General features: G+C 41.4%; 1 protein-coding gene across 2 annotated transcripts in view; it reads right to left on the minus strand.

The window, feature by feature from the left end:
- The window catches only part of Prkg1 (protein kinase cGMP-dependent 1), a 1,175,688-nt gene that overhangs the window by 295,850 nt on the left and 853,195 nt on the right, over positions 1-26,643 (minus strand). For both annotated transcript variants that reach the window (XM_060388343.1, XM_060388340.1), the window contains exon 5: positions 16,678-16,741. In XM_060388343.1, coding sequence (XP_060244326.1) covers positions 16,678-16,741 — 64 coding nt within the window. The remainder of the gene's footprint in view (positions 1-16,677; positions 16,742-26,643) is intronic.

The raw sequence follows: 26,643 nt of genomic DNA on the forward strand, positions 1-26,643 counted from the left end.
TCTCACCAGGGAGAAATGATCAAAGGGCAGGCAACAGAGTACATGTCAGGGACAGACCATGCTCCCCTTTGCTCCCCTTACTAGGGACCTGTATGAAGCCAGAGCTGCCCCTCAGCTGCCTAGGCCCAGTCCATGCATGGTCTTTGGTTGGTGCTTCAGTCTCCTCAAGCCTTTCTGTGCCCTGATTAGTTGGCTTTGTTGATCTTCTTGACAGGGAGCTCCTGTCTCCCCCAGGTCCTTCTATCCTTCCCCCAACTTTTTCACAAGACTCCTATGCTTCACCCAATATTTGTTTGTGCATCTTAGCATCTCTTTCATTCTGCTGCTGGGAGGAGCCTCTCAGAGGACAGCTATGCTAGGTTCCTGTTTGCATGCATAGCAGAGTATTGTTATAATAGTGTCAGGGGTTGGCACTCTCCCATGGGGAGAGTCTTAGATTGGGCCAGTCATTGATTCACTTTAAACACTTTCAGATTCACCAAAGTAAGCTTTGGATTTACAGTTAGAACATAACCCGCTTTCTGGAAACTGTCACAACTGGTATAACTACACAGCTAGTCCCTTTTGGCAACAGCCTCAAAGCACATGGAATATGGTGCAGAAAGACATGTAAAAGATTGGAGTTTTGTTCATTCTATGGCCACAAAAACTGCAAACACATTTAGTAAATTTCTTAACTTCTTCACAAGTCCATCATTTTATCTATGAAACAAAAACATTACACCTTGTCAATGTTTGCTGAACTTGTCACACTATGGGACTCACCCAGAAACTGAGGTTATAGGGTAGAGGCTCAATGCAATCTGAAACTCAAGCTCAGGGCCAGAACTCCAGCAGGAGGGGATGAAGTCAGAGCCAGGGTGAATTGTGCAAGCCTTTTCCAGCCACGGACAAAGAAGAGAAAGGCAGAATGCTCAGGACCCAAAGCATACCATTCCCTTGAGCTGACAAGACCTTGGTAATTTGAGATGTACTTGTTTTTGCCTGGGTGATAGTGAGAATAACACTTGGCAAAGTTTCCTCACATCAGCAACCTTTAACATTTCCTTGTGCAGTCTGCAGGGTGAGTGTTCCAGACCTTGGGGTCGTCAGATCTAGGCTGTAACTACTCAGATCTGCTGATATGGAGTAAACACAGTCACAAACAAAGAATAAAAACTAAAGAAACTAGTGTGGCTGGAATCTAGAAAAACTGATATTTGGGTTTTGTTTCATCATCATATACGATGAATGTTATTCCTCTGAATGCATTTCCAACCTTTCAAAATTAAAAAAAAAATCCTTCATAGCTCTCAGGAATTTTTTTTAAATCAATGATAAACAATTTATTGACCCCAAGTTTAAGTGCCAAAAGACCAAAGTATATTTTATATTTACAAAAAGGCAGACAAATATCAAGTCTCTTTTCCATCTCTCTTGTCTGTCTCTCCCTCCTTCCCTCCTTATCTTTCTCTCCTCTTCCCCTCTTTCCTCCCTTGTTTTTGTTTTGGTCTGAGACAGGGATCTACACTGTAGCTCAGACGAGCTTTTAACTTGGGGCAATCCTCTTTTTCCACCTCTCAAATGCATGCAGCACTGGTTTGAATAGAAGTCGACCCCACAGAGTCATAGATTTGAAAACTTGGCCACCAGGAAGTGGCACTATTAGGAGGTGTGGCCTTGTTAGAGTAGGTGTGACCTTGTGGGAGTAAGTGTGTCACAGACGGTGAGCTTTGGGGTTTCAAATGCTCAAGCCAGGCTCAATGGCTTTGCGTATTCCCGATGCCTGCTGATCCCGATGTAGAACTTTCAACTAGCTCTTTAGTATCACGTCTGCCTGAAGGGCACCATGCGTCCCGTCGTGACAATAATGGACTAAACCTCTGAAACAGCCAGCGCCAGTGAAATGTTTCCTTTATGGCGTTTCTTCAGACAAAGACAGACACCACGCTAAGCTTCACTTTCCTTTTCAGTGGTACTGTAGAAGTAGGGAGTATAGTAAAGCACTAGAGACAAGGGCAGCACATTCCTTCTGGGGGTAGCGACCTCACTTCCAACTTCCAAAGGGTCCTGTTGCATATCCATCTTGAGGTAAGTGTTAGGGGCAGAAGGGTCGATGCTGCAAACCTACATTCTGACCTGCTGTGGTTACTGTTTAACATACAGGCTTCCAGGCTATTCTCCCAGATGCTTCAAGCATTCTGAGAAAAAGGATATTTAGGGACCTTTATCATAAGCAACCTCCCTTAGTCACTTACAGGATCTAGACTGAGAAAAGTAATACTGGAATCAAGGTCTAGATCTAGGATAAATTCAATGTTCATGATATGGTACAACCGTCTCTGTACAGCAAGTCTGATCCTTCCAATTTTATGATTATGACATTAGTCAACTAGAACCACATACCAATGTTAGCATTAAAAGGTGAATAGGGTGTCTGAGTGGGAAAAGTGCTTGCTATGCGAGCAAGCCTATTGATCCAAGTTCAATGTCCAAATCCCATGTTAGAGTGGAAGTAGAATTAGCTCTATGCTAGCCCAAACCTTCCCCCAACACACACAATAGTAATAAAGAAAATATATTTTAAGTGAGTCAATATTGTTGATCATGAAGTCCTGGCAGCAAGGAAAACTACTGTGAAGCTACTTAGAAGCTGTGCTCAGTGAATAGAAATGCTAAGCAAAGAATACTCAGGTGAAATAGGCCATAAGTAATCACTATGGTGAATTGATATGGCCACAAGCAGTCAGATTAAAAGAAATGCCCTTCTCTTGCTTTCCAGATGCTGTGGCAATCATGGACCGCCGCAAAACTCAACAGTACACAAAAGAAGCAAGCCCACGGTAATCATGACGGCGAGGCTCTGTCTGAGCAAAGAGGTTGGGCAGATCAAATGTATGTGACAACTTTGCTTTAAACTGTGGTGACAGCTATGAGCCAAAGGGCAGCCTTGCTTGGGATAAACTGTTCAGTGGAATCTCACGGCACAAAGCCACGCTCATCACAAAGTCGCATCCTGAATACAAAAGACAGGGTTCCATGTGTCAGTTCTGCGCAAGGTCAAATACAGAAAGAGGCTATTATCTGATTCATCATTTCTTCTGTTCTCAAACTTACACTGCTTTGATCCCAATTTCTACCATTGTCTTTCACATTTCGCACTCTTCCTTCCTACTGCAGGTGATCTGGTGCTCCTCACAGCTAGGAGCTATCCTGTAACTCCAAATGCAGCCATCTGACCATAGTAAATCCTTCCTCCAATCCTGATTATTTCATTCAGAAATACCACGTTCAGAGAACTGTTTTGATATCTTGATGCCTGGACTATGTTAAATTGTTATGATCTTTCCAGAGTGTAGTGGTCACCACGCCATAAAATTATTATGATTTTAATAAAAGAAGGAAAATTTGCTGAGAAAAACTGAGAGTGAGAACAATTCTTGAGTTCCAGCAAAGCAGTAACGGTCAAAAAGAACAGGGTGGACTTGAAAACAAGGGGGAAGCTGTGCGGTGAGTGGGCAGAGTTTCACTGTGTTGAGCTTTATTGCAGGACTCCTCTATTATGTTCTCATAATAAATAAATAAACACTGGAATAAATCCTTATCTTTTCCTCCCAGGCATTAAAAAACACTATCTTTCCACAAGCTACATAGATACTTTGATTCTCCTTAGCGATATTAGGAGTTTTATAGAACTAACTAACCTTGAGGAAGTATACTCCCAAACCCAAGGCCCTGGCCTTTGATGTGGAAAAAGGGAGGTGTCCAGCACCAGCTCACTAAGGACTGAGAGCTGACCATGGAAATCCAAACACCTTAATGTGGCGGGGGTACTCCCGTGTAACAGAATCCCCGTTTACAGTGTGCATGAGAGACAGCAAGGAAGGCTCAGTTCCTGCTTTGTAATTCTTTTCATTGCTTCAGAATTTCTATTTGCATATAATGTGTTTTGATTAAATCTGTGCTTCAATTCCTCCTCTACAATTCTTCTCTCTGGTGGTTTGAATGAGAATGTCCACCTTCCCCCCAGACTCATGATTTGAATGTTTGACCCCTAGATGGTAGAACTGTTTTGATAAGGATTAGGAGGTGTGGCCTTTTTGGAGGAGATTTGTTACTGGAAATGGATTTTTAAGTTTCTGTAGCTCATGCAGAGTCAAGTTGTGCTCTCCCCCTCTCTCTCTGTTCCTCCCTCCCTCCTTCTTCCTCTCCCTCTCTTCTCGCCTCCTCCTCCTCTCTTTTCCCTTTCTTTTCTCTCTCCCTTCTCTCTCTGCTCTCTCTCCTGTCTCTGTCTCCTCTTTGTCCTCTCTTCCCTCAGAAAGTAAGCAAGACCTCAATTAAATGCTTTCTTCCTTTCTTTCTTTCTTTCTTTCTTTCTTTCTTTCCTTCTTTTTGTTTTTGTTTGGTTTTTGTTTTTGTTTTATGGTTTTGTTTTTTTTTTTTTTTTTTTTTTTTGAGTCAGGTTTTCTCTGTGTAGCCTTGGCTGTCCTAGACTCACTTTGTAGACCAGTCAGGCCTCGAACTCACAGAGATACAACTGCCTCTGCCTGGGATTAAAGGCCTGCACCACCACATCTGACAAACGCTTTGTTTTTTTAAAAGTACCTTGGCTATAGCTTCTCATCATGACCATAGAAGAGTAACTATGGCATTCTATTATCCATTCACCATTTTCCCCTCGCAACATCAAGTGCTTTATATTTAAAACCACTGAGACCCCCTGATGGTGTATTTATGGACATGGTATAGGATTATCTACTAGAAAACAGAACCCCTCACAGAATAGATCCCTGAAGAAAACTTGTTCTAACCAGCAGCCATCAATTGCAAGCAGCACCTCAGTTAAAAGTTAGGCGGGGCTTCATGAGGTCTTCACCCTTGTATGCTGGAATTTTGGTTGATTTAATTTTACAGGACTTGCGCATGTCACAACAGCCGTTGTGAGTTCATGTATGCCACAGGCCCACAGTCCTGATATGCCCAATGAATACAGGACTGTACTGAAGATGTTTGCTACCCCTGGCTCTTGCAATCTTTCTGCCTCATCTTCTATAATGACCCTTGAGCCTTGAGTGTAAGGATGTAGTATAGATATTCCACTTAGAATGGACTGGAAAACACTCTACAGTCTCTTGTTTTCTGCGTACTGATTAGTTGGAGTCTGTTTTACTCCTACAGGTATAAAGGCAAGAGCTTTAGGGGAATTTATTTCTAGGCCCTTTTAAGAGAATAATAGCATTAGCTTCTTCCCTATGACTTAGGCAGCCATGGATTTTGGCCCAGTTAGCCAATCAGAAAGTGGTTGGTTGTTCTCATAACAACCATGCCACTGTTGCCCCAGTGGACTTATCTTGCCAGGCCAGTCATTATTAACATCTAATATTTAAAATATTTCTAGTTAATCATGATGGCTCACAAAGGAAATTCTAATACTTGGGAGGCCGAAGCAAGAGAATTGTTGTTGGTTTGAGTCTAAGCTACGTAATTAATCCCAGAGCAGACAGAACTAAAATGTAAAACTCTTATCACAAATCAGATGAGTAGTTTTTGAGGAAACCTAAAAACAAAGGAGAAAACAGAAGCAAGGAGGCCAGAGGGAGTCTCAGCCTCTGACACCTGACTACAGTAAAGAGGAAACATGGTCTAACTCTTAGACAAACATAAATCTTTCTACCAAAGGCTTGTCTATCTCTATTCTTCACACAGTAATGAGTTTATTAACTTTCAATAAAAATGTATATTAACCCAAGCATTCTGAAGACCGAAGCAGGAGAGTTGTGAGTTTGAAGCCAGCTATGGACCACATAGCAAGACTTTGTCTTAAAGTGGAAGGAAGGAAGGAAGGAAGGAAGGAAGGAAGGAAGGAAGGAAGGAAGGAAGGAAGGAAGACAAAGTGTTAGCAATATCAAAAATTACCCAATAGCAGGTAAATCATACAATATAAATACGTTAATGTGGCCAGGGCCTATAATCATAACATACATGAAGCAGAAAAAAAAAATGACTGCCATGAATTCAAAGTCAGCCTGAAATACATATTGCCCTACCCAAAAAGAAAGTAAAGCTAAAGGAACTCTGAACACTGAATAAAAGAAAAAATAATAAAGATCATTATCATCAACAACAAAATATAAAACAGAATTTCTAGAATTGAGACACATTTGTATAATATTGAACTTTTATGTAATGAGAATTTAAGGTGTAGAAAGGAATAAAAGTAATATTTGAAGTAAAAAACTCTTACTATTCCGTAACTACTGACACATATAAAACCAGAGATGCAGGAGGCTTAGAGATATTCAATAAATGGCAAAAATACCTTGTCTAGAAACATAACATCAAACAAATGGAAATTAAGGACATAAAAGTTGGGAATGTTGGGAGGTCCTGAGTTCAATGCTCAGACTGAAACAAAATCCAGATATTATATGAGCAGATTTTAAAAACTAACTATAAGAAACCTGCTTTAAATAAAAAGACGTGGATTTGTTAAAAGATAAGATATAACCTAGTGTGGTGTTGAACCCAGATACTCAGAAGCCTGAGGACTATAAATTCAAGAACATGCTGTACATGTTATAAAACCCCAATCTCAACACACACACACACACACACACACACACACACACACACACACACACACACAAAATAGAGGACTATGCTGTAATTTAATGATGGAGTATTTGCCTAGCATGTGCAATGAAGGCTCTGGTTCAATCCTAAGTACAAAGAGGAAAATAAATCCTTAAGAGAAAGGGGACACACTAACATTCATCACAAGAAAATAGAAGTAGCTGTATCGATTGCATTTTGAGCAGACTTTAGAGCAAGGCAAGCTAGCAGAAACACAGAAGGGAATTATATAGTCATAGAAGGATTACAGAAGACATAAAGTCCTTAACAAATATGTGTCTAATGATACAGTATCAAAATGCATGAGGCAAAATAATGAGAACAACTCCCAAGAGAAATGGAATAATGTATTATTCAAGTTGGACATTTCAATATTCTGTAGTTGGTAAGAGATCTAGCAGTCAGTATTTCAGTAAGGGAATAGTGGAACTGAACACACTACCATATAATTAGATCCTGTTCATATTTGTGTAATATGTCATCCACCAACAGAATAATAATGCATTCTTCACAAGCCCATGAAAGCATCCCTCAGTGTAGACCACATTCTATGTCATAAAAACCACTTAAGCATATTGAAAGGAAATAGGAATCACACAAAGTATGTTCTCAGGGCAGCACTGAATTAGATTAGAAATCAATAACAGAAATGCAGCTAAAACTACATATTGCTAGGTAGCATTTGGCTAAAAGAAGTCTCAAGAGAAGTGAACTGTTTGGAATAAATGAAACTAAAACCAAAAACTTACCGAATTCTAAGATATGTGTGCTCTTTCTCTTGTACTTGCTATGCTGTCCTTCATGCCTAGGCTACCTGTCTATAGTCCCCACGTCCCTTTTAATGTGATGCTTGGTGATGCTGATATGCTAAAGCAAATTAAGCATGTGATGGCTTTCCTTGAAAAAGAAACCAATGAGGCAGCAGAAGAGACAGGTGCAATGGCAACAAGGAGAGCTCAACATTGAGAAACATCATCTTGTGGGAACCCCAAAACTGAGAATTATGGGACACTGTGAGAAATAAGTACAGCAGACAGTGCTGGGAGAAATCTCAAATGTCCAAGCTGATGCACTGAGCAAGACTCAAATCCTCGGAACAGGAGATAACCTCTGATCTGCTAAATGAAGCAGGCTCCACAAGGGGAGAGACAGCCAACTTCGAAACAGTGTAGGAGGAAACATAGGCCATTATAGCATAAACTGCACAGATGAATTGTGTGAGCAAAAGAAAGGATGAAATAGTGTTAGTCACAGAAAGCTTCTGTACGCAAGAAATGAAAGATTCAAAGTGCTTTTGAAAAAAACGTCTTTGGAGGAGGGAAGAGGAGACATGGAGAGCCTTTTCCTCCTCCTCCTCCAAATCACTAATGATTTTATAACAAACTGATTTCCATCACACCATAGAGAGTAGAAAGAGCCAGCTAGGCAATGTTACACAACAGTCTATCTACCAGACAAACCAGGTTACATTTATTAAAATAATAATCTGAAGGGGAAGCAATAAAAAAGAATATTAGCCTTCTCTTCCCAGAGAGCCAAGAGAAGCTCATTTATATAATCTTGTAGTAATTGGGGGAAACAGAAGACTCACAGACCCAGTGTCTGCCACACTGCATTGTTCCTTAAGCCTCGGCTGGTCACAGTTTGCTCCTCATTAACGCCGAATGACATCTGTTGAACATTCATGATTGAAGTTCTGCCTGCGCTGGTTAGAGCAGCCTGAAGCATCTGGCCTAAGGCACTGCTGGGTTTCTTCTCCACAGGAAGGTGGTATAGGCTGCCCTTGGCAGGGATTCAGCAATATACTGAGGTCCCTGGACCTGAAAACCCAGGTTATCCCTTCTCCAGGGGTGTTTGATAGTACTGTATAGAACAGAAAAGCTTTGTATTCTGGGGCTAAAACCAAAGATTTTCTTATTTTTAACCTCTTGTTTGTCAGCCTCTAGTTATTGATTTATGCATAGCCTCTGCGCACACAACTTGCAGCTAGACTTTTTTGGCAGGTACAATGAGACCTCCAATTTAAAAAAAAAAAAAAGATTAAGTAGATAAAAAGTCTTGGTCACTTTGTTTTCAATCAGGGCCATTTATCTGCTGTTCATCTTTGATCTCTGGAAAAGTTGTTCAAAGTTCATGGTGGTCTGCGTAGGTGCTGACTACCAAACTACCTCCGAGAGCGGATCTCACAACAAGCTGAATTCAGGGAGGCTGTCAATTTCCATTTTCACACAAACCCACAATTTGCAAACCTCACAGATGATAGCAAATCAGAAGCGCCATGTGCTGGGACCCTGATCTGTGGCAACCACTTCAAGCACTTTCTACAGTGATTTCTAGAAAGCTGATTTATTGCGGACTGGCTTCTAACTTGCAGCATGCACACTCATTTTAATGGATCACAAGCAGCCTGGGCAAAGCATGCATTTTATGGCGATAAAATGGCACAAAATGCCATGTGTCAAAACTTGTGGAAGGGTTAAAGTGGGTCCCTGTGATAACAAGCATAAATTAATGACTGAAGAAAACAAATTACTCCGAGAAAAAAAAAAGGTAAATATGCTCAGAAGTACCCCCCCCCTTTTTTTGTTTCTTTTCCATATATCACCCGAGTTTGCGAGATGCACCATAGACCAGTCCTCAAAGGCATTGTTTCTAGTGTGGGATTGCGAGGCAGAGTAGCTCCCCGTTTATGTGGCTCTGCCTACTTAGCTTCAGAGCACACACAGGTAAAGCTTTTACCCGGGGTAGAGCTGAACAGGTACTCTTTGCCTGGCTCAGAGTAAATGCTAATGAGTGGAAATTATTCATGCTGCGTTCCTTTTCTTTAAGCAACTGCTTATAAATAGCCAGTAAAAAGTAATAGCAATCTAGAGCTTGCTTTAAAGTGGTTCTCAACCTTCCTAATGCTATCAATCTTTAACACAGTTCTTCATGCTGTGGTGACGCCCCCCCAACCATAAAATAATATTTGTTGCTACTTTATAACTAAATTTGCCTCTGTTATGAATAAATAGTAATAAATATCTGATATTTCTGATGGTCTTAGGTGATCTCTGTGAAAGGTTTATTCAAACTCCAGGGGGGTCGTGACCCATGGGTTGAGAACCATTGTTTTATAAAGTATGTTTTAATGTGAGGGGCAAATCTTCATAAGAGCAGAGCTCTGTCAAAGGAGCAAGCTCTCATTTTGTCTCTCTTATATATAACACTATCTAAAACGTGGATTCAGAACCAGGAAGTCTTTTGTATAGAATGGAATCACACAAAATGTCAGACAGGCACCAAAATGTCATCATTGCCCAAGCATCAAATCAATGTACAAATCTCTACAACACCCCAACAAAAATCTCTTCTACCTGGCACTTTTGAAGAACATGTAACTTCCATGCATACTTCATACTTTGAACTCCACCTATTCCTCAGTGTCAGCGTAGCTGCCAACTCCAATCTGACCTCAAGATGAGCAGCACTTGGGGAGACAGCTCTCCTTCATCCACAGTGCCGATAATCTAGGATGGAAGGGCTGCACCCTAAAACATGGGTAACCGTCTGAGAACCTGCCCTTCCCTTCAAGCAATAAGGACTTCAGACCACCCCTTAGAATCAAGCTAAGCCAATGATGGACCATGCCTTGGCTGAGAATGCTTAATTATGCCCACCCTTTGCCCGTTGGCCCGGTTCTTTTCCTACTTAAACGGAAAGCTCCGTGTCAGCACCCCCCAAAAGGAGGTTAAAATATCAGAGCTCTTTTCTTTGTTCTACCCAATTTGTGCGTTATTAAATTTCTTTTCTCTGCTTTTCACGATTATTCATCTCTGTGACTGGGATATTGGGATGTGTGGCCACACGAGCCCTCTGGGACTGCTGCAGTCAGCCCTTTTGCCCCGAAATCCCAGTCATGGACCCACTAGAACATGATCTTGTTAAATTCTCTGAAGCCTTCTCTCACAGTTTTTTTCTCAATTAAAACAGTAAACTCATCTTCATGTTAATACCACGCATGCACTCTTCCCCTCTCTCCGGTGCAACCCCATTATCAGTTAGCAGGCCTTGGTTTAAATCTTACCTCTTCTGACTAAAGTCAAATTCAATTAAGTTTAACCTAAAGCAGCTTCCGTACATATTTCAACTTGGGCCTCAGGGTTTATCTGAGCGAATTGCATCTGTACCAATATGCTCGACTAAAGTTTTTCTTTCAATAACAACCTCAGTGGGCTTATCATTTGATGGTGTTTGCCTCACTCCCTTATCTGTATCCACCAGAACATATGCTATGGGAGTGCAGAGCCTAAATCCTCAGGGTGTAGAGCATTCCCTGGCACATAGCAGGTTTCCATAAGTATCTGTCCAATAAACAAAGCTGAAAACTTGCTTGTTGGCTATGATGATATTTCTTAGAAAATAATTTGGGATGCTTTCAGTTTATGGGTGTTGGTAGAAATCTTAATTATGATGCGAGCACATTTGTCTGTGATGTTAAGTGATATTGCTGTTGCTTCTGTTCTTCCAGACTTGTTTCACTTGATCTGATTCATTATTCCAATCTAACTTCTCATTGCTCTTGTTTATTCAACTTGAGCTAAGCATTTCTGTATCTGCTTTGTGTTTGGTACATTTGCTTCATATTTATGTCCTAAAAACAATTGTGTGGGACTGACTCCTCTGCTCGCATGTGTATTTCTGCTTTGATACGCACTGCTTTGTGTACACACACCATCCAAACATAACATTAAAGAGTCTTCTAATTGGGAAATGTGACTAGGGACGGGAGGATTGTGGCGAGGGTAGGGGAGAAGATGGCTCCGTAAGGAAGTGCCTGCCCTGGAAGCCTGAGGAGCAGAGCTCAGATCTCCAGCCCCCCACGTAAAAGGCAGGCATGGCAGCCCATGCCTATCTCACTGCTGGAGGTGTGGGGACAGGAGGATCCCTGGAGGTCGGTGTCCAGCAAGTTCAGCTGAATCAATCAGCTTCTGGTTCTGTGAGAGACTCGATCTCAGAAGACCGAAGTGAAGAGCAATAGAAGACACCCATTGTCGACCTCTGACCTCCACACATGCACCTGAACAAAACATATACACTTACAAGAACTGGTATATACGATATACACGCATACACACAACAAAAGAAAGAGAAGAAAATGCAGCACAAAATTCTAAAATACTTTGTGCTGTGCATTAGAGCACCGTGGCTATTGTTACATAAGACAGCGCAAATACTTTCACAGCTGTGGAGAAGAAAGAAAATGATTAAAGGATTTCACAGACCGTTAGTTTTGTTTTGCTTTATAAAGAGGTTGATTGGGACTAATGAATTTGTGCTTCAGTTTGATTTCTTTGAAACACACACAAACACCCCACACATGGATACCCGCCCCGCATGTGTGTGTCTGTCTGTGTGTGTGTGTGTGCACACGCACACACGTGCACATCAGAGAGTTCTTCAGAATATTCCACAAAGACAAGCAATTTCTGAAAGGCCCACTGGAAAAGGCAGTTTTTCCATTTGTAGAGGTTACAGGTCAGCACATCCAGAGAGAAATACACCCGGTCTTCTTCTGATGAATTTCTTTTATATCTCAACACAGAAGTCAAATGCAGCTATGCTCTGGTTCACTTTATGGTCACACATGAAAGAGATCAATAAATCATAAGACAGCTTACTTCAATAAGTCCCGAACTAAGAATTTATGAATGTACCACGGATTTTCCGGTATAGCTTCTACATAGAGACAAAAAATACTCTTAATTCCTCTCAAGTTCAGACACTCTAACCACTGAACTCTAAAAATTCCTCAACTATGTGAGACTAAAGTCCACTGATCCTGTGACTTCTCACCGGCCTTGGCCAATCCATATTCCAGACTCAAACCCCCTGATCTTTCTTGCATGTGACCCCGATTACCTGTTCCCTCACTCAGTCACTCATCTTCTCTCAGAAAAGTAATAATCCCAGCTAAGCCCACTTATCTGCCTCTCTGGAATCTGAATCCATGCAAAAGGAAAAATAGAGACTAAAAATGAAGGAAAAGCTGAACCAAGCCTGATGGTTCACACCTGCAATGCCAGCACTTTTTATTGAGACGGGACGATAATGAGTTCAAGAACAGCCTGGGCTATAAAGCAAGATAAATAATAACAAATTAACTAAACAAATAAATAAATCTTTCCCTATGCTGTTTCATTAATTTAGATAAGAAATTACTATCATCGAATCTGGGCCTTAACGGTACGCGGTAATTCCGTATTTCTAAGCTTCAGATTTTCTCCAGTCTATTGCCTTATGCCATTCATTTGTCTACACCATTCCCGTTCTCCCTATGTCCCTGCTTTCTGTATCACCAAGGAAACAAGATATCCAGTCAGGATTCGCATAGCTCCAGCCACTGCACCAGCCCACTCATGTACACCCAGTGCCTGTCCTCGAAAGCCTAGCTTCTGTGCGATGCGCTGTTTCCCACACCACAGCATTTCCTGGGCTCCCACCAGCTCCATATCCCTGTCCAACTACCTTCTCTGTTTCTGTGCTTACCTTTTAAGCAAAATTCAACTGTAAGTTCTGAGATTCTTCCTTGAACCACTTCTCAGTTTTAAAGCACAAAATGCTTCTAGCATTTCCACAGGTTCTGCTAGTCCCCGTTTACTCTCCTGTCTCTTAGAGCTGAACTTTTATGAATAAATCAGAGCTTTACCTTGTGCCCTCATTCATTCACTCACTCACTCATTCATTCATTTTCCTTTTTTGCATAAGCCTCCTTTTCCTTTCTTTTATAGGAAACCATACATATGTATCTGATTAGTAAGACTTTGTTTATGATTACTAGGTCAAAAGTATTCGATATGACATTTTTAATCTTAATTTTTGTTTTTTTGGTTGAGGTTTTCCCCTAGTACTATAATCCATTTATCTTCCTCATTCACTATACTCCACTAGACACAGATCCATTCATGCTACTTTAGTAATTTTTGGCTGCTACTAGCTTCTACATTCTGCCTCATCTTCACCCACATTTGGTCCCTCAGAATAACACCCAAATAACCAACAGCTGCTTGTCAAACACTGCTCCAAGCCATCTATTCTGCCAAGGGCCCCAAGGATTCTATTGCCCCACATCCTACCTCCTTAAGCTCCTTGTCTCTTCACCCCCAGTGTGCACCTCTCCTAGTCTTCTCCATTTCATTAATACTACTCCTCACCCTGCCCTATATTCATGTCAGGGATGTCATGTCCTATAACAATAAAGTGTCGGAGTTATTCTCTCAAAGCTGATCAGTTTCTTTCATTTTTTTTTCTCAGTCTCCTCTATTGACAGTTAACAACATGACCATCATTTCCTTTACCATCATTCCCAGTACTCCCCATCATGGGAACCATGTTAAAAGTGGAAGTTATCTAATTCTACTGATCTGCTTAATCTCGGCTTCCATCTCAGTCTAAGGGAAAGCGTAAAGAACTGCAGTTGACCTAAAGGCCTAGCATGATTTACTACCTGTATAGTTTTAACCCATGACCCCAATCTCAGCTTATTGACACCTCACACTGTTTCCTAACTACCTCAAGCTGCTCTTTCCACAGGGTTTTCCTACCCCTGGACACTCCCTCATGCCCCGTATTCAGTTGACAACTCGGATAATATTTGCTCGTTCTTCCAGACTCCATCTTTTCTCATACTCAAATTCTTGTCCTTATTGAGTATAGGGACAAAGGTGTTTAGAGCAAGCCTTTAAAGATGTGTGCTCGTGTTCCAAACCAAGGTCCTCTGCAAGAACAATTGCCTTAACCTCTAAGCCATCACTCTGATCCCTCAATTAAGCTTTCTTGTGACTGGTTGATTACTAGGAATCTCACTTTCTAGAATGCAAAGTCTATGACGAATTGGCCATGCCTATTTTTTACTTGTTTTTGTCTTAAGACTCCTCTTTATGTGGGTTACTCAGTGAAGGTGAACTGAGCAAAAGAAAACATAATCAAACAACCTGCCCTATGATGTTTCCTTTGTCTTTGTTGTCTGTTTCTCCGGTTTCCCCTGGGCTGCTCAAGAACCTTCCAAATTGCCAAATTCATTTCTTCTACCCTCCTCCTCTTCCCCCTCATCCTCATCTTTCTTATCCTTTAGTTTTTACTCTCTTGATATGTGGCCTGAAACTATAGCCTCGGTTAGCCTTGAATTTACTATTCCAAGACTGTCTTCAAACTCAAATCTTTCCTGTTTATACTTCTCAGTGCTGGAGTCGGGAGGAACTAGCAAACTCAGTCAGGAATTTGTTTGATTTTCAACTACACAGGACAGAGAGAACCCAAGGCTTTCATCATGCTTGGCAAGTGCGTTGTAAGAGAGCGCCACCCAGCATTATGAAGTATATTTCCTGCCGGTGATTTAAACCAATTTGCCTGTATTTCCTACTTGAGCTATAATATCCTACTTTAGCAGTTAGCTTTGACTCCTCCAGTAACTGTTCCAGGATTCCCATTCATGTATCTATGCTTCCTGAACAAAACGGATCGATTTCATAACTGTTCAGCTTGAATCAAAACATGTATGTCCACCACCTGCAGAGAACAATGTCACCACTAAAGTGGGGAGCAGACAGAAAGGCAAGGAAAATAAGAGAGGCATGAGAAAGGAACAGAGCCTGTCATATCCCTGGAACTGGGTTAAGTCTCTCAAAAGCTGGAAGTCAGGAGTTTCAACACAACTAACAAAAATTACAGTGAATATCACCTGCATATAGATTTTTTTTCAGAAATGCTTCAGAGTATTAAAACAGCTAATAAACCATGCTTAAGACCAAAACAAATGTGACCTTTGAGTTTAACCTTACTTTTTTCTCATCCAGAAATCTGTTTTTCTGAGAATTTCACAACAAGGTTAAGAAGCACATTTATTGTCCAAACTTATGTCTTCACCTCTTTTTGACCCCTGTTTATGGAAAGAATTCCTTTGACTTTCTGACTTCATGTTTTTATTTAATCACCTGTTCTTTCTCATCTTAAACTTGTGTTAACACAGAGATAAGCCTCCATGTAGTCTTTTTTTACAAAACTATTCAGATAAAAATAAGCATATCAAAACATTATTACATAATCTTTTCTATTCAGAGATTAGTTTATATCCTTTGTAAAATGCAATCTAAAAGTTTCCAGAAGCCAAACACACCTTCTTGCCTTCCCATGCCTCTGGTTTATGCTACTCTCCTTCCCCTCAGTTTTCTCTCTTTCTCCTTTCTTTTCTTTTTATGGCGTCTTACACATCCCAAGCTAGCCTGAAACTCGCTATGTAGCCGACGATGACTTTGAACTACTGATCTTCCTGCCTCTACCTGCTGAATGTCAGGGTTACAGGTATTTGCCATTGTGCATGGCTCCTCCTGAGGTTATAGTCACTATTGTTGGTCAAGACCCAGAAGCACAGAGCTCCCTAGGAGTTACTCAGCAGTGCCAGAAGAACACTCCTGTTCTCTAATCTCCTGCAGTCAGTGAGGCAGTGGGATGCCCTAAATTCAGTGCCCAGGTTCTCAGTGTAAGCGGAAGAAGTTGCTTTCCTTTCTAAAAGGGGTCTCTGGGGGAGGGGGCATGAAGAGCTGCATTCCACTGTTTCTCCTCTTCCTCACCACCATGGCTTCAATGGGTTTAAAGAAAAACCTGTGACATTCCACATGCATGCATGAAATTATATGTGCAAAATAGCCTCAGCTGCTTAGAATATATGGACCCAACTACTAATTCTTCTTGTAAAGCTGTTAATCTCAGGATGAAAACAACTATAATTAATTGAAATAAGAAGAAAAATGCCAGCGTGTTATTCATAGATGGCAAAGTAACATTATATTTACTGCAATGAAATGCTTTCTGCCCCTGTAACTGATGCACCTCCGTCTAAGCACTGGTTGTGCTAAGCTGCTTTTAATTTGAAGTCAGATCTATAGCTCATCCCAGTGCTTGGGACAAAGCAGCCAGGTCTCTGGGCAGTTTTCTGACTTGTCATCAAAGAGCTGTGAAAGAAAGCAGAACAGCCTGCCTCGCAGTCTGGGTTCCATCTCAAGATGTCCAAAGGATCAAAACAATTACCTCTTCGAGGACATCAGCCAGCTTGCTGAGGATTTCATCAGGAAGGCTCTGGAATGTTGGAACGCTGGAAAACAAAGCAGAAAGTGATGCTGAGCACCTGCATGGCAGCTTAACATTACAAATATGTCTGCACGAAAAATGCAAACATATTTCATGATTAAGAATCTACAGAGGATGATCATGTGATCTAAGGAATCATCACAGTGTATACGACATCTAGCAAGGAGAAAGTATATATCCTCATCAGGGCTTCTATTGCTGTGGTGAACACCATGAACAAAAGCAAATTAGGGAAGAAAGGGTTTACTTGGCTTATACCTCCATATCACCATTCATCATTGGAGTAAGTCTGAACAGGAACCCCAAACAGGGCAAGAACCTGGAGGTAGGAGCTGATGCGGAGGTCGTGGAAGGATACTGCTTGCTGGTCATGGTTTGCTCAGCCTGCTTTCTTACAGAACCCAGGACTATAAGCCCAGGAATGGCTCCACCCACGATAGATTGAAGCCTCCACCATCAATTACTAATTAAGAAAATGCTCTACAGGTTTGCCTGCAACCCAGTCTTATGGAGGCATTTTCTTAGCTGAGGTTCCTTCCTCTCAGAAGACTCTTAACTTGTATCAGGTTGATATAAAACCACCTAGTACACCTGATCCCTAGTCAACTTGACCCACAAACACATGACTGCCAAGCCACAAACTTTCCTTTCTTATTTACCCTCAAGATCACATATTAACATAAACATCACAATATAAAACATTCTACAAACTTAAAAAGTCCCACAGCCTTACAAATTTATATACTTTAAAAGTTCAATCTCTTTTTGAAAACCCATAATCTCTTTCAAAATTATAGTGAACTCCTATAAAATAAAAAAAAAATAAATACTTTTTTATTTCAAGAAGAAAGAATCAGGGTATAATCATAATCAAATCAAAACAAAACTGAACTCCAACTTGCAAATGACTTGGTGTTTAACGTCTGGGATCCACTCATGATCTTCTGGACTCCTCCGAAGGACCTGGGTCACTTCTCTGGTTCTGCCCTCTGCAGCTTGTCTTCTAGCCCTCAGCTTTCTCCACTCTACCACTGCTGCCATTCTTGGCGGTCATCCCATGGTAGTGGCACCTCTAAGATGCTAGGGTCTCTTGCTACAATTGAGCTGCACTTTCATCAGTAGTCTCCGTTGGGCTCTCTTCAGGGACTCCACCCCTGCCACACTGTGCCAAGCCTCAGCTGATCTCCACGACCCCTTCATACATTCAAAACCACTGTTACCTGAGTGATGCTTACACTATGAAGTCCAGCTGTCAGCACAAGGTACAACCCTGGCCGCTGCCTCTGCAGCACAGCTTCTGTGTGGTGATCCTGAAAAAACACTTTCCAAACGTCTTCACCTCAATGACGTTGCTCTCTTCTTAATCACAGCTAATTCCTCAGCCCCAGCTGACCAGCATCCATTACCCACAGAAGCACAGGTTTTACCTTAGTGGCTGGGGTCTCCTGCTAACCCCAGCTGATTCATCAGTTCCTACTCACCAGACACCACAAATTCTTCACACAAATGGCCTGATAGAGTCTTTGTTTCTCACCGAAATGTCACAAGCCAGGCCTCCAGTATCTTGCTCTCAACATTCCTATCTTCCAAGCTCCTACAGAACATCCCACTGAGTTCTTAATACTCAATGACTTTTCTTTTTTTTTTTTTTTTCATTTTTTATCTTTTTTATTAATTATTATTATTATTTTTTCAATGCAGTTTATTCAGGAACATTGAACAATCCTCGGACCCCGGGGAAAGCCAGCCCACAGCTTAAATAGCCTCTGGGTAGCCAACCCAGGCGTGCCACGGGGGCAATGCAGATAGGTCCACATACATGGAAGCAAGCCAGATCCTCGGCCTTAGCCAAATGTGGAGTTGTTCGTGACAAAGAGCACTCACCATCGGGAAGGTGGAAGGCGGAAACCAGCTCCATCTTTAAGGCATAGCATTTCGCAGCTCTCTGCAGTTCCCCCTTTTTGTTTTAGATGTATCAGGCAAGAGTAGAGGTCTGATCTCTGATATTAGAAATAAATTGGGACTTTGTACAGATGTTCATTTAGGTGTCATCCACCCAAAGAGCATCAGACCCGTCTGATACCTTTTTCTCAGAGGCGGGACCTGGGGCATCAACCCGCATGCAATCAGACATGCTCTTCTCTGGCTTTTCTAGCCCAGAGTTCCACAGTCCTCCCATATTCCTCTCAGAAACAACATTCAGGTCTACCACAGCAATACCCCACTCTCTGGTAACAATTTCTGTCCTAGTCAGGGTTTCTATTACTGTAACAAGCACGGTAACTGAAAGCAAGTTGGGGAGGAGAAGGTTTATTTGACCTACATTTCATATCTTAGTCCATCACTGAAGAAAGTTGGGGCAGAAACATGGACACAGGAGCTGATGTAGAGGCCATGGAGGGATGTTGCTTACTGGCTTGCTGGCTTGCTGACATGGCTTCTCAACCTAATTTCTTATAGAACCCAGGACCACCAGCCCAGGGATGGTACCACCCACAATGGGTGGGTCCTCCTCCAATCACTAATTAAGGAAATGCTACACAGGCTTGTGATCTACAATTAGGTCATTTTTCTGGAGGCACTTTCTCAATCAAGGCTCCCTGATCTCTCATGGCTGTAGCTTGTTTCAAGCTGACATAACACTAGCCACAGTATGTTGAAAAAAAAAACATTAATAAATAAGAGCTTAGTGTTTGGACACTACAGGTCAATCCACACTTTTATTTATTTATGTGACTTTGAAGGTCTCAGCCATTATGGGAGACAACCACTCTCTCTCTCTCTCTCTCTCTCTCTCTCTCTCTCTCTCTCTCATCAGGTTCCTCTCACCAGATTTTACCCAGCTCCTCCTCCTTTTCCCAAGTTCTCCTACGTACACAATTTTCTCCATGCTAGCATCCATCCACCCTTTAAGATATTTTAATTGATGATTGATTGTGACCTGAAGGCGTTCTTCAACAGCTGTTGTCCTTAGCCCCTCTCTGAAGCGAGAGTCTCCTGTCTTGATTCTTTTTATGTTTTTCTTTAGTTCAAAGTCTTGGTTCTAACCTAGGACAAACTAGAGAGTCACACGCTTGCCTTTGAGGGACACCCAGCCCCTGCGTTCCCTTACTCTAACTTAATTAAATAATAGTTGTGTTTATAGCGTGTGTTTATGAAACAAAAGAACTGTATGTGATTCGTAAGTCATAAGTTCAGCAGCATTTGTTGAGTGAAGCTATGGAGGTACTGACTGTAAATGCTCCATAAGTCAATGATAAAAGAACAACTCTGAGATTTTCTGACTTGCATGAACGAGAATTCCAGCAAAGAAGCTGTGACTATAGAACCTGACGAACTGATTAGAACTTCAGTGATATGGAGAGGATGGCACGATACAAGTTCAGAGCCAAATTACCTTAGGCCGTTTTTAGCACTCTTAATCACCATCCCCTGTACGTGATCTGACATCCTGGTGACTTTTAGTTAAATCTTGTGGAATGCAACACAACAGGACAGAACCCTAATGTCCACCAACTGAAGGACTAAAAATGCTGTCAAATAGTATCTGACCCCTCCAGACCCTGCTTTGCTATAACCCACCTACTTGGGGTACCCAGCAACAAAAGTAACAAATTGCCACCTCATTAGAATATGATATTTGGAGAAACCCAAAGCTATGTTCTTGGGCCACGGTCCCTCATATTTGCCCTCCAGAATAAGCCATCTCTTTCGTTTCTTTGAGATGAGAGCTGTTTCATTGACACTTTATGACAAAGGGCTAGAGGACAGGAAATGCAGAGGGAATACAAGAGGTGGCCACAGCTATAGACCCAAAGAATAAGGCAATTTGACATTTTGGAATAAATGCTAAAGTTTTTAATCTCCTCAGAACCAGATAGTATGATCATTGGTCCCATGTTCATACCTAAATTTGGCCGACTATTAATCTAACCAAACCAGCTTAGGGGGCACCATTGCTTGTCCCTGTAGACTCCTTTCCCAACCCTTCTCATTTCAGCACTGAGTTCCCTGCCCTCTTAGCACAGTCAATGAAAATTCTTTTACAAAACTGACAAAAGATGTTCTAAACTCTGTCCCTGACCAAGGGCAGTTTGAATTGCCACCTTGCCCTGCTCTTCACCATTGAAGGAAACAGTCCCATAACCCAGTCCTTTGTTTTCTTGGCTAGCATCTGTGAGCTTCAGTAAACCTGCATTATAAGGGCTTTGCTTTGAGAAAATGTATTCAGATTAGACAGGACTCCCATGGATATGATGCAAATGTCTGTTTCCTTCATCTCACCCAGCTTTCCCATGAAACTATTGAATGATGTCAAAGGTGCAAACTGAAAGAACTTCATGTTATTATATATTTGCTTGGTTTTGTTTTGTTTTGCTTTGAGGCAGGATCTCACACTATATCCTGGGCTGGCCTTTGAACTCATGGCAATCCACCTGCCTCACCCTCCCAAATGCTAGCCTTAGCATCATGCAGCACCACACTCAGCCCAAACATCATTTATACGTGAACTAATGAATGATGAACTAAAACTCATTAAGTGAGGTATATTTCCTGAAAGTCTAGTGAAAATGCCAGCTGGGGTGTAGAACTCATTTGTGTGCCTGATAGCTGATTTATAGCACAGTCTCAGGTTGAGGAGAGTAATGCAATGAAACCAGCATGAGCGTCTGATGTTAATTTGTCACTCTAATTCCCTTTACTTAGGGAAAAGCCGATTGATACATTTCCAGGGTTTATGCAGAGGTGTAACAGCTCACCCAGGATCACCTGTTCCGCCAGACTGACTGCCCTGGTCTGAGGCGGGGGGGGGGGGGGGTTAATTTCCAGAAGGCAATCAGTTTCAACAGCTGAAATGGATGGAAGATGATTGCACAAGTGGTTCTCAACATGTGGGTCGTGACCCCTCTGGGGATCCCGTATTTACAGTCCGATTCATAACGGTAGCAAAATTACAGTCATGAAGTAGCAACGAACTAATTGTATGGTTGGGAGTCAACACAACATGAGGAAATGTATTAAAGGGTCACAGTGTTGGCAAGGTTGAGAACTACTGAGCTAAAGAGCGCTTGTTCCCTAAGTTCTGCAGGTTGAAGAATCTGCCCCCCCCACTCCCTTGTTCTTTTGATGGATTCTATTTCAACTCTTGAGATGTGAGATTATTATAGTGTTTCTACCACGTTAAGTATTTGTGGAAAACAGACACTGCAGTTTTATGACTGGGTGCTGCTGTCTTTAAAGCTCCTGTTACTTCTGCAGACCAGCTTCTGTGTAAATATGGGCTGCATGCTGGACTTTCAATGCCCTGAGAGCTATTGGCCATGAGGAAAAAAAATAAAGAAAAACAACAACGGCAGTATTTCCTTGACCGTGCAGCCCATTAAATGAAGGCAAAAATGATTGGAGTTAGAAGGGCATTTTCAAGTTATTGTGTTTTATAATTTTAGATGTTTCAAAACACTGGGCCGGAGCTGTCGGGTTGGGTTAGCTCAGTGGTGGAGCAATTACATAACAAGCACGTGATTCTGGCCTCTGTGCAGAACAGCCGCACAAACAATTGTGCACCATTATTAATACAGATAAAGGGTCCTTCGTAAGAAGAAGCATTAAGATGTGATCAGCAAAGGGGCTAGACAGATAGTTCAGCAGGTATAGGTATAAGACTTGCTGTGTACACATGAGGTCCAGAGCTCAGATCCCACCCCCTGTATCTGTAATCCCAGCCTCATCTGTAATCCCAGCATCTACATCTGTAACTCTAGCATTTACATCTGTAATTCCATCCCCTGCATCTGTAATCCCAGCCCCAACAACTGTAATTCCAGCATCTACATCTGTAATCCCATCATCTACATCTGTAATTCCAGCATCTACATCTGTAATCCCATCATCCCATCATCTACATCTGTAATCCCAGCATCAACATCTGTAATCCCAGCATCTACATCTGTAATCCCAGCATCTACATCTGTAATCCTAGCATCTACATCTGTAATCCCAGCATCTACATCTGTAATCCCATCCCCTGCATCTGTAATCCCAGCCCCAACATCTGTAATCCCAGCATCTACATCTGTAATCCTAGCATTTACATCTGTAACCCCTTCCCCTGCATCTGTAATCCCAGCCCCAACATCTGTAATCCCAGCATCTACATCTGTAATCCCAGCATCTACATCTGTAATCCCAGCACCACTGCAGGGAGGAGAGAAAGACTAGCTTCTGCTCCTCCCTAGCTGATGGCTTAACTGGGAATGGGCTCCAGGTTCAGTGAAAGACCCTGCCTCTAGAGAATGAGGTGGAAAGTCATAGAAAAGGACACCTAAAGCCTTCCTCTGGCCTCCAAGAGCAGACAGATAGGCACACGCACCCATGTGTGCATGCACATACACACACACACACACACACACACATACGCATACATGCGTGCATGCACTCCTACATGCATGCACATCTTTCACACACACACACACACACACACACACACACACACACACACACACACACCAGACGCAAGCATGAAAAATACTAGAAATGGGCAGTAACATCTGGTTAACTTCTGGAATAAAAATAGTGAGTTCATGCTTATTGATTACCCTAAAAATACTCCCTCCGCTCTTTCCAAAAGCTGCTGTCCTTCAAACCCCAGATAAATTCTCTCATATAACTAATCTGCTTTCTAAGAATCATCTGTCTGCCAGTAGTTTGAACTCCACAAACAAAACAACCAAAGATGGTCAGTTTAAAATTCCACCCAGAAAAGATAGGCACCGAATGTTCTCAAATGCATAAAAAAAAAATCAATTCAGAGTCCAATAATTTTGGTGAATGATAATTCAAGATAGGGCCTTCTGGTTTGAAAAGCTGAAGGCAGCCCATTACGAGAACAAACTTGCACACAGAATGTTAAACACTAGAGAAGAGTATTTTATGATTAAAATTGTGTGTTAGAACTAGTTGCATGTTAATTGCAAGTAATTCCTAGAGAGGTGTCAAACGTCCTGGTGCCTAAGGACCTACCCTGGTCTTGAAGTAAGAGACCACATTTTGCTGCACTGTAATAGAGGTGATTAAGTATGGTGCTTTTCCATTTGTTTTTCTCATTGAATAAAGCAGAGGCTTGAATCGGTAATGACAGGCGATAGGAGACATGACTTGAATGTTTTTATTTGCCCAGGCACTACTCGGCTAAGGGTTTTAGAGATAACACAAATTTCATTTTTACACCAATCTTATCACTAGCCCATTATAGCCATTCATTTTACAGATAAGGGCAACCAACCTTGAGAGGTTGTCTAAGGTCACATCACACAACATTGGAGGAGAAAAAAAAAAACATAAAAATTCCCATTTAGATGGATGCGGAGCTCATCAGTAGCTCACTGAAATTACATAATTTACAGGGAGGATACTAGAAAATGCTTTTCAGAATAGTGCTTTCCAGCGGGGTGTGATGGTACATGCCAGTCATGGAACTTTCAGAAGCTAAGGCAAAAAGATTACCATGAGTTAGAAGCTAGCCTGATCTACACAGTAAGTGTCAGCCCAGGCTAGTCAACCTCCTAGATCTTGTCTCAAAAACAAATAAACAAAAAACAACCCCCAAACCCTAGTATGTTAGTCTTTCAGATAGTGATTTACAAATTTTAATGCCATTTGATTAAGTGACATAGTTATTTTCCAATTTTTTCTTATGAAAAATATCAAATAAATTGTAAAGGAGAAAGAATCATTTAAGAGTTACCGGAATTATCAATACCATAATCACTTCCTAACATTATACCATTCTTGCATTATTACCTTTTATTTCTCTACATATATACATAGTAATCTACCGGGAGATGTAACTGAACAAATATTTGAGATTGTTTCAGATTTCAAAGATCTCTTCACTAATATTTCAACAGATAGCTCATAAAACTGAAGGAAGGAGGAGCCTGACTTTGAGGCCAGCCTGAGCTTAACAGAAAATCTCAGTCTAAGTTTTATAGCAAGACAGTGTCTCAAACAAATCAAAAGGTATTGGAGGGTCATGGAGAGCTTCCTAAATAACCTTGATATCACTACTATACAGAACAAAATTAAGTCAATAATATCATCACAAATATTATCAAAGGATATCTTTTATTTTGGATTTTTAAAGAGTTATTCTTATCTTATGTCTATGGGTACTTTGCATGTATGTATGTCTGTGCACCAAGTACATGCAACACTCTTGAAAGCTAGAAGAGGTCATCAGATGGTCTGGAACTGGAGTTACAGATGGTTGTTAGCTGTCAGGTGGGTGCTAGGAATTTGAATTTGGGTCCTCTGGAAGAATGGCCGGTGCTCTTAATCCCTGAACAACCTCTCTAGCCTTTACTAATCAGTTGTATTTTTATTTTATTTTTTGAAGGGTTGGAGAGATGGATCAGGGGTTAAGAATGTATATTGTTCTTGTGAGGAACAGAATTTGGTTTCCAGCACCCACATCAGGTGGCTCGCAACCACCTGTATCTCCACCTCCAGGGAATCCAATGCCCTCTCTTGGCTTCTGTAGGCACCTGCATTTATTCGTGTACACACTATCACAGACCCTTGCACACACACACACACACACACACACACACACACACACACACACAAAATAAAATTAAAATAAAATAGATCTTAAAATGATTTTTTTTAATATTTCTTTTCAAAGAAATACATTCAGTCTCCTATTGTATGCCTGTCTTCCTACTGTTTATCTTATGACACTGGCATTTTGAAGAGTCTGAGAAAGCTATAAAAGAGGTCCAATAAACCTAAGTAGTCTTTGGAGTTTTATTTCTGACAATCAACCGTATAGACATTAATAATGAAGAGGCTAAGCGAAAATAATTACATGACAACCATGCAGGAACACAGATAAAATGCTAGTTGTACCCAACATTGAACAACAATTATAGACAGAGAAGTTGTTCCTAAGGTGTGGCCCGAGCATTCCTTCAAGCTTTTCCATGGTGGCCTTCAAAGCTAAAACTACTTTCATAATGAGTTCAAGTTATAATTTACTTTTTAAAAACTCTTATTCTTATATACACAACAGTGAAATTATCTGACATATGATATCATCACTGGAATGGCTAATAGTATATATTCTTGCATATTCTTGTTCATGTGTGTGTGCATGCATGTGCGTACGTGGGAGGGGGGTTGTTGGGAGGCAGCAAAGGGCCTGTAGATTCCAGCAAAGAGGTCAGAGTGAATTTTACTGTGCAGGCAAAATAGACTAGCAGTGGATGAAAGCACAGGTAATAATGCTATAGGTAGCAGTAGAAACTTAAGTTTCTTCTGAATCACTGTAAGGATTTAATATGAGTAATATGCGGGGGTCACTGCAGCATTAGAACCACCATAACCTAACATTACTCACACGGTGAAGAAAACCTCCAAATAGCTCTATAAAGAATATGCTCCAAAAGAGCATAGATAGAACCTGGGAGACCAGATAGGCAGTTTGTGGAATGGCAGGGTGGAAGCCCATGGTGGTGAGAAATCACCCGACTCTGTGCTTCATTTTGAAAGTAGAGGCTGTGTGGATGTGGGTTGTGGGACAGGAATGGAGGTAAGGGTGGCTACTTAAGATGGGAAGAATGAACCATTAGAATAAAAAAATAAGATTTCTTTTTATCAACGATGCGTCATAGTTTTAAACCCTACTCTGTGCTAAATAGTTTTAGCTTAACAAAAGGCTAGATGTTTTTTGTGTACTAATGCTGTTGTTACTTTGCATTGTTGGGGATGGAACCAAATGGAAGAATCTCCACCACTCCTGCTTTCACTGTATAAGCCGGCCTAGTCTGGAGTTTATAATCCTCTTGCCTCAGCAGGAGCTGGAATTACAGCCAGGTGCCACTAGGCCTGGCCGTCATTTGTAAAGCC

The sequence above is a fragment of the Meriones unguiculatus genome, chromosome 1, assembly GCF_030254825.1.
Source record: "Meriones unguiculatus strain TT.TT164.6M chromosome 1, Bangor_MerUng_6.1, whole genome shotgun sequence".
Taxonomy (NCBI): domain Eukaryota; kingdom Metazoa; phylum Chordata; class Mammalia; order Rodentia; family Muridae; genus Meriones; species Meriones unguiculatus.